Here is a 9,727-nt window from a genome sequence, read left to right on the forward strand (position 1 = left end):
GTGTATATATATATATATATATATATATATATATATATATATACGTGTGTGTGTGTGTGTGTGTGTAACTGTAATACTATTATTATTAAATTAGCAAAGATTTTAATGCTTGGTATATTTTCATAAGTAAAAGGCTATTTGTTTTTGTATTACCTTGTGAACTGTACATTCATTAATGACTAATTTACTTTTAAGTAAAGTTATTATAAAGGCTTACCAGCGAGTATAGACTATAAAATTCATACACATATAAAAATCTTAAAAATGCATGCCACAAATAAACAGATACGACAATATGAATCAAAGTTTCATAACACTTCTAACTGAAAATACATTTATGATCTGATGAGAATTGTATCAAGTTGTTAGTGTTATTCATTAAAGTTAGGCTACTATAAAAACGTTTCATCAATTAATTGCGTGATTCATTCGATACATTCTTAGCACTTCGAAGTGCAATAAAGCTTACCTTTGACCTTGCGCGAATACTTTTGCCCAGTCGACCCACACACAGAGAAATAAGTTTGTCTATGAGTGTTAATAAGAAGTTGACAGCCTCCGTGCCCCTCTCGGTCCCGTTAACCCATGTGATTTGATCTCCTCTGATGCTTCTCCTGCAAACTCCATTGCTTCTTCTGGCCAGCTGGCCGTCGTTGAGAAGCCCACAGGAATGCATGCGCTTGACCTGACCCAGAACCATGTGGCCCGCGATGTCCCCCAGAAAATGATCCACGTAAAAAAAGCCTCGGTCCAACAGAGCCGGAACCACTTGCTCTAAAGCCAGACTCTCCAACTGCGAGTCCAGTGCGTGCTGAAGAAATGGCATTTTGTCTTGAGCTCGTTGCATTCAAATTAACGAAAGTTTTTCCAAAGTAGCCTAATATCTAATGCCACGGGATCGTCCCTCAAGAGACGGGTAAAGAATGCCACAGGCAGCAGACGGGGGCTGTAGGTGGGCTTTATAATCGCTCTGTGTGAGGGTTCATGAGCACCAGAGGATCCGAGCGCAGCGCACCTGCGGCGCATGTGGAACGTGCAGAATGTGTGTCGCGCTTCAGTGGGCGGATATTCATGTGAAACCCCCATTCAGTGCGTGTAAGTTCAACCATTATGAGCTGGACAATGCATGTTTACTGTAACCCAAAAGTCATCTTTCTATAGGGGGCGCTTGGCGGCTCAGAAAACCGAATCCTCCATTCAGCCGGGTTCAAATCGCAGGATAATTGTGTTTTAGTGGTCTGAAAAATCATTTACATATGAATAGTGACACAGATACTTTATCCATTGAAATGGAAATAGCCTACATGGTGAGGTGTTAATATTACGCATTCTTTGATGATAAACCAATAAGGGTAAAGTGACGCTTGAAATGTTTGCTCTGTGACGAATTGTTTGTTTGTCGTTTTTTGAAAAAAAAAAAGTAAATAAATGCATGTAAATGTAAATAAAAAATACATTTGAATTAAAAAATAAAATAGAAACAAATATTGTTTGGCTCTGTGACGAATTGCTAATATTCGTCTATTGTAAGTCGCTTTAAAAAAAATTTAAATGTAAATAAAAAAAAAAAATTTTTTTAATAAAACAGAAACAAATAATGTTTGTATTTGTTTCTATATTGTTTCTATATATAAACGAATATTGTTTGGCTCTGTGACGAGTTACTAATGTTCGTCTTTTGTAAGTCATTTTTTTAAAATGTAAATGTAAATTAATTAATTCAAATAATTAAAATTAATTAAAAATAAACGAGTAAACGATATAGAAACAAATAAAAACATATAGAAACAAATATTGTTGGTTCTGTGACGAATTACTAATGTTTGTCTTTTATATGCTGTCACTTTTTTAAAATGTAATGTAAATAGAAACTAAAATAATATAACAATATAGAAACAAATAAAAACCAAAAAATATTGTTTGGCTCTGTGATGAATTGCTAATGTTCGTCTATTGTAAGTCGCTTTTTAAACATGTAAATACAAAAAAAAAATATTTAACAAATATTTGTACTTTTTATATTTAATACATGATTACAGGAAACTAATTAGTTTTTAAAAAATCAAGTCCATTGACAAAATGTAAACTTTAAGTTGAAAATTAAAATACATATGATGCATTTAATCATTCATTTATTTATGTGTTTACTTTTTTTTTTTGTATTTTTGCTCCTCTATGTCGTAGCCTACGTGACATCACCAGGTCGGTAAGCCCCGCCCATTTAAGACAACGGGTTCCTGCATTCATGCCATTCTACCATTCTACCGTCGTGTTGTATTTCTACGAGTTCAACCCAACTGTGCCGATTTACAGTCCGTAATGCCCAGCCGGGTCAGATCACAGCAAGAGATGCGAGACTGGTCTCATGCATGCTTCACATGCCAAACAATTCATGATGAAGGAAAAATATTAAAATAATGTAAATGAGATCACCAATGGTTTTATCTCAATGACCGTGTCTTGTAATTAGAGTATGTGACATTGTACGTGACGTTTATGAGCTCATATTATAGTCATGCCACCGCCATTGAGGATCCGAAGTGCTGCATGTACGCGCACAAATCTCTCGCATGTGAAGGGGCGTTTTCAAGAAGTGTAAAACACAGCTCTTCTGTGAGCTCTTAATGCTTTTTTATAGACTTACAAATACAAACAGGTTACACGTGCATCTCTTATGGTCATCTTCAAAACTTTGCATTGCAACACTTTTAGAACTGGTTTTTTTTTTTTTAGGACGAATTGCTTGTGCAACTGCATGCATCATATAGGCCTATTACTTAAGCATACAGATTGTTTTAAGCTCTACATGTTTGGATGCTTAGGAAACTTTAGGAGCAGCTCAATGAGGTAAAGTGCATGAGCAACACTCACCTTATGTCTTCCTCTGATATTGAACTTGTCTAGTTTGCCGTCTGCGCACGTGATGAGCTTGTCCATTCGGGTCAGCAGATAGCCAATGTTTTGGCAGCCGCTTTCGGTGCCATCGACCCATGCAATCTTGTCCCCTCGAATAGCTTTGCTTTTGTTTAGTTCTTGGCTCACTAACTGTCCATCCTGCATGCTGCCACTCTGATGAATGCGCCTCACCTCCTGCACAATGCTCTCTCCGATTCTGTCCCCTAGAAAATGATCAACTATACACAAACCGTAGGAGTTCATGCACGGCACTACGTACTGCAAGACTAGTTTGTGTGTGTTTAGTCGTTTGTGTTCTTTAGATTTTGCCCGGTTACTGCGGGGCTTCCTGAGCTCTCTGGGCAGCTCCATGCGTCCACTAGTTTCATCTGGACACCTGTGCGGTGCATCATTTCTGATGGTTTGGTTTTCAGAGGTCTGTTCAGCAGCCAGATTTCCTTGATATTCTGCCATCGAGTCGAGTGCAGCAGAAGTGCCGAGCGCACACTTGATATCAGATGAAAGGGGAGAGTCTGAGTACGTGAACACCATCACATGTCAAAGGATAATTACTTCTTATATGTCCTGGAGAGAAAAGCATGAATGTCAATAACAGTCATAACTCCTTGTCATGATGCATTAGTCATGTGTCATTGAGCCAATTAAAAATGCTGTTATAATAATAATTAATTAATAAAAATGTATATTATTATTATTAGGAAAATCTGACCATATGCACAAATTTGATTTTTTTTTACCTAGAAATAGTGTAGAATCTTAAATATTTCTTCTTTAGCCTACTCGTGGCTTAACTATGTTTTAAATATTAACTTGATAATAATAAGAGATAATAATAATAAGAAATCCTAAAATGCATTTACTGATGAAAGATAATTACATATGTCCTTGAAGGAAAAGCATAATGTGAATGTCAAAAACAATAACACTCATGTAATGCATAAATATCAGTAAGTGTCACTGAGCCATTAAAATGCTGTTATAATAATAATACTTTATTTATGTTGCTGTTGTTTGTGTTGTTTTTACATAATAATAATAATAATAATAGTAATAATAAAGATTCCATTATTAAGAAAATCTGACCATTTTTACAATGTTCACATGATCATGTGACACATTTTTAAAACCTAAAGTGTGGTTTATTTATTTGTTTTGTATCACTTAAGTTCAAAACAAACAAACAAAAAAATATTTCCATATTTAAATTTAAAAAATCGGATTTTTCTTGTTCATTCTAATAACTATTTGTCAGCATTAGTCATTCATGTAATGCTAACGTGTCAGTAAGTGTCACTGAGCCATTAAAAATACAGTTATAATAATAATAATTAATAATAATACTACTAATAATAATGTATTTTTATTATTATTAAAGATTAAGAAAATCTGACCTTCTGTACAAAGTTCGTTTATACCAAGATGAGCAACACATTTTTTTAACCTAGAAATAATGCAGAATCTTAAATATGTCGTCTTCTTTTTTTTTTATCATAACTTATGTTTTAAAAGTGAAAAAATTCAGATTTTTCTCAGAAGCTTTGCCAGTCATTCACCTTCAGATACACACACCCCAGTTAGTTAGCTTATCATCAAACTTCAGCTGTGTTTAATCATATTTGTATGTTAACTGGAAGTCTATTTTCACTTCCTATTACAGTTATGTTAATCATTCTTTTTCTCTAGATCTCACTGTGCAATGCACAAGGGGTTAAATGTGACCTGGCTCTAAACTGGCTTGAAACACCACAGAATGCATGTTGATTTGCTAAAAATAGCATGGAAATCATTAAAGCCATATCACAGACATGACTGTTTGTACTGACCCAAATGACAGCTATCTGTTTGCTTTGGTTTCTACAGACAGAAAGGTCAGAGGGAACTCGCATGTTGCACAATGGAATATGATATGATGTTGTGATGTAAATTCAGATGTTACAACATGCATCAGTTCACCTCAGATTTTCCATGGGTAATGTGCATGAAATGCTTTTACAACTGTTTTGTATTTAAGATAATGCATGCAGTCAAGCCTGCACCTGATTTGTGTTTGGGTCAGAATAACACTAGTACGTTTACATGGACAGCAATACTCCGATTTTAATACGATTAAGACAATATTCCGATTAAGAATCTATCATGTAAACAGAGATTTTTGATTGAAGGCAAATAAAAGAGCTTCAACACCCGTCGTCGTCTGTATGCACGTACAAATAATTAACTGCACTTGAAGCTTTCATAAAATTGAAAATGAAACACCCAAAACTGTACATGGCATCATCGCGAAGACGAACTATATGTTTATGGTTTATACGTGAAATTCCGAAGGGGATGTCAGATGGCGTCACGTGGGGACGTAATGACGTGTGCCATTAATCGAACTATGTACTAGGTAACATGTAAAACGGGAACATGAAAGGAATATTCTAAAAGCAGCTCATGTAAACACCATAATCATAATATTGGCTTATTTAGAATAAGGTAAATAATTAGATGAATACTGATGTCCATGTAAACGTAGTCAACGTAGTCCGATGAAGAAACAAATTCATCTACATCTTGGATGGCCTGAGAGTACATGTTTAGTAAATTTTCATTGTTTTGGGTGAACTGTTCCTTTAAAGATAAACACAAATCAGGAAAGATCTTTAAAGGAACAGTTCACCCAAAACAATGAAAATTTACTAAACATCTACTCTCAGGCCATCCAAGATGTAGATGAATTTGTTTCTTCATCGGAACAGATTTGGAGAAATTTTGAATTACATACCTTACTCATCCACGGATCCTCTGCCGTGAATGGGTGCCGTCAGAATGAGAGTCCAAACAGCTGATAAAAAGTCCACATGTAATCCACACGACTGCAGTCCATCAATTAACGTCTTGTGAAGTGAAAAGCTCTGTGTTTGTAATAAATTTATCAAGGCATTTTATCTGTAAACCTGTCACTCTCACATCAAAATCCACCAACATATTTTATTTTTAGAAAACTTTTGAACTGTTTTTGCTTGTAAACAGTGCTGGATCTGTGCATGTTTCTCTCCTGATTTTAGACGGAAGCAGTGGTTTGAAGTTAAAATGTCTTGATGGATTTGCTTCTTACAAACATGCAGCTTTTCACTTCACAAGACGTTAATTGTTTTTATTTTTTTTAATTGTCCAGCAGTTTGGACTCTCATTCTGACGGCACCCATTCACTACAGAGGATCCATTGGTGAGCAAGTGATGAAATGGTAAATTTCTCTAAATTTATGGCCTGAGGGTGAGTAAATCTTCTTTTTTTTTTTTTGGGTGAACTATTCCTTTAAGAGTTGAAAGTGCCATATAAGTTGAACTGGATGTGTATGTACCAACAGTTAAACAGCTTGAAATGCTGCCTTGCCCAATTGCTTCTTCTTAGAATTGCAACTCTGGCAGGACATTGCTGTGCATCTAGAGTTCAAACTCCAGATGACCCGTGATGGCGTACGTGAGAACACCCTCATCCTGTAGTTTAAAGTGTAAAAATGCTGCTATTTTCATTTTGAGCTCATGCCAATGATATGAATCTGAGAGCTGGACATGATATCATTGGATGCTTATGTGTCAAAGCTGACTGTAAACTAAACTGATTCATCCATATCTTAAGTTCCACCTGTTTGGCAAAAATCTATATTTATAGATCAGCTTGGTGAAGAAAACAAAGTATTTCACAGAAACATACTGTAATGTGTATTGTAGGTTAACTAAATGTTTTAACCCAGATAACCACTGTAAACAACTGATAAATATTATATTGAAATGTGGTTTGTATACGTGCTGAGACACGTAGTCATGCACATGTAATAACATATGCTCATGTTGTCCCAGCTCTTAACAAATATATTTTAAATATTTATAGCACACATGTATTGCATAAATTTAGCAAGTGGAAGAGAACAGGGTTATTATTACAAATCTAACAGCCATCTTCTGGTAAAAAATTAATCATGGGTCTTGTAATTTTCATTTTAAAAATTAAGGTGATTAAAAATAGTGTGTATATTTTATTAAACAAATTGCGGTTCAGTTTTATATAGAAAATATTGAGAACTTTTCACTAATAAAACCAAGAGATATGTTTTCCTAATTTTTTTAAATGAAACTTAAGCAGTTTTGAGGCTTGAATTGAGGAACTAATTAAACTGAAAAAAAAAAAATGTAAGGAAAAGCTTATGTTGAGGTTTCTATTGTTACCATTGTGCAGAAGAGTAGAGCTTATGGTTATGGATAACTGCATGTACTACCATTATGAGGCATGATGCTTTGTTCAATGAGCAGTAGCTTGGCAAATGCTAGTGCAGTAAAGTTTTTTCGCTGTCTCGTTGTATACAGTCTTTTAATTGTACGAAATAACTAGTCATCGTTAAATACAAACAGACCTTACTCAAAATCACAGACTTTTGAAAATCAACTTAAAATAAATTAGCACATTTCACTAATAATATTAAATTCATTGCGTCACAGATTAAATAATTTAGGAGATTTTACATGCTTTATTCAGGTAGATTACATTAAATAATCAAGCCTTAAAAACTACTCAAAAATATTAAGTGTAATATTGTTACCATCATTTTGTTAAGTAGATAACATATAACATTTTTTACAGTGAAATTTTTATATTAATTTTATAGAATATTTTTTTATATTGAGATTTTTTATATTAATATTTAATATTAATTTAATTAATAGTGTTAAAATGGCCCCAGTAACATGTCAGTATACTAGTTATCAGTCATGTATTAATATTTAATATTAATTTAATCAATATTTGTACTAGTTTATATTTTGTTTATTTTGTTATATTTATGCTAGTTATCAGTCATTGCTTCCTTTCAGTTATTGTAGTATCAATGACATACAATTGTAGTTTTATTAATATTTTAGATTGGATTTTATTTCTATAGTTTGTTTTAATTTTGAAGTTACAGTAACCATATTACTGTATTACATTTTGATTAGCTCAGCATGAAAAGAGCTTTGACAAACCACAACAGACTAAAGGCTGTAATTAAAGCAAAAGGTGGTTCAACGAAATACTGACACAAGGGGGTGATCCTTTTTCCAACTCAGTGATTGTTTTTATTTTTTTCTGACATGTTGGTGTTATATCTTTCATTTGGATATTATAAGTTGCACTGAGCAAATACAGCTGACTAAAACAAAAACTGTCTTCATCTCAGGCTACAAAGCAACAAAATGTGATTATTTTAAAGGTGGTGATTCTTTTCTATACCCACTGTATGTATGTGTGTGTGTATATATATATATATACAGTAAGTTATTTATTAAAATATTTTAGTTCAGAATTATATTTAAAGCACAAAGGGGACATATATTTATCATCTGAAATGGATTAAATCTTTATTACACAACCATGTTGATCAGCTAATAATGTATAGCAACAAAATATTAAATATCTTTAATCTTTTAATTCAGGGATACAATTTCTATTTCATAACTAGTATTGTATTTCATAACTAATGACCAAATAGCATCTGTTATTCATGTTCATTTTTACCTACTGATGAAATACATACAAATTTACAGTCAAATGCATCAAAACTTTAAATAAAAAAAGAAGTTTCATACCTCAAAATATGTTTTACTTTCACACAAAGATAGACAATTTTACTGAGCATGTGCTGATTAAATGCCTCAGTCATATCAAACAATTAAAGAAAGAGTTTAAGCGTTTTTTTGTTTTTTTCCAGTTTACAACCTGAGCAACCAGCGCTGAATTATCAACAATGACATCACATAAGCGCAGGTAATTATTTACTGCATGACTCACAAGGGTCTGATAAAAATAGATTTCCGGTGGTGACAGAAACAGTATCAATAATTCATCAGTCCACTATCATTTCAGGTCAGCCAAAATAAATCTCTATAAAACTTTACAGATATGTATACAATTAAATATACACATTTATATCAAAAAATATTTATCATCTGAATAAACCACTGTCATGAAACTAAACAAGAAGCATTATTTAAAAAACAAAAAAGTCATAAAATGATATATTTCTAGCAAGGGCAGTATGTGCTTTTGCAGTCGCACACTGTGCTCTTCACACATAATTAGCCAGGCCTTAATCACACTCCTCAACGTTGGTCTCCAACATACACAAGTGTCCTCGTTTGAAGTAAATCACAGACATCGTAGTGAACAGTTCTAAAGCAGTTCATTTTTCCGGCCACCAGGTGGAGGTCGCGAGCATCCCGATGGTCTCGGCTGATGACGTCACTGGACCACTTCAAAATAGTGTAATATGGCCATTATGTGCTGAGGCATGAACACATAACCGGTGTAGACGGCCATCGCTGCCACCGTGATCAGGAGAGAATCTGACAGGCTTATTAAGGAAATTATTTTGCAGAAGGAAACAGGGTTTTTATAGTATGCTAAAATATAAAAAAAAAAAATTTTTTTACTTGAAATAAAATTTGTAAAAAAAAACAAAAAAAAACGGAACTTTTATTTAGTTGAACTAAAACTGAAATAAAAATTAATTTAAACCATATAGACATATAATAAAAAAACGAATACAAATGACAAAAAAAAAAATCAACAATGACTGACATCTAGTGAATAGTTGTGGTATTTAGCTTCAAAATAGATCAATGAGATTATTTAAATAGCATTTAAGTATGTTAATGAGAGACAAAATTTAGCTTAGGAATTTTATTTTTTATCAGCAGACTAATAATAAAAATACATTTTTATAAATACTGTATGTGTTAAACATTGATTATTTGTGGCTCTAAATACATCAAAACTGATATTTAATGGAAT

At 33.2% G+C, this 9,727-nt stretch overlaps 1 protein-coding gene across 2 annotated transcripts in view; it reads right to left on the reverse strand.

Annotated features, from left to right (window-relative positions):
- LOC107693259 (egl nine homolog 3-like) overlaps window positions 1-3,407 on the reverse strand; it is an 8,655-nt gene extending 5,248 nt beyond the window's left edge. Inside the window, exon 1 of one of the 2 annotated variants that reach the window (XM_016492569.1) lies at window positions 2,872-3,407. In XM_016492569.1, the coding sequence (XP_016348055.1) occupies window positions 2,872-3,369 (498 nt within the window). In that variant the 5' untranslated portion in view covers window positions 3,370-3,407. Of the gene's footprint in view, window positions 1-469; window positions 1,067-2,871 lie in introns of those variants that run through there. The other variant, XM_016492575.1, reaches the window with a different exon arrangement.
- Between the last annotated feature and the right edge of the window lie 6,320 nt (window positions 3,408-9,727).

Source organism: Sinocyclocheilus anshuiensis, unplaced genomic scaffold, assembly GCF_001515605.1.
Source record: "Sinocyclocheilus anshuiensis isolate Anshui unplaced genomic scaffold, SAMN03320099.WGS_v1.1 scaffold261, whole genome shotgun sequence".
Taxonomy (NCBI): domain Eukaryota; kingdom Metazoa; phylum Chordata; class Actinopteri; order Cypriniformes; family Cyprinidae; genus Sinocyclocheilus; species Sinocyclocheilus anshuiensis.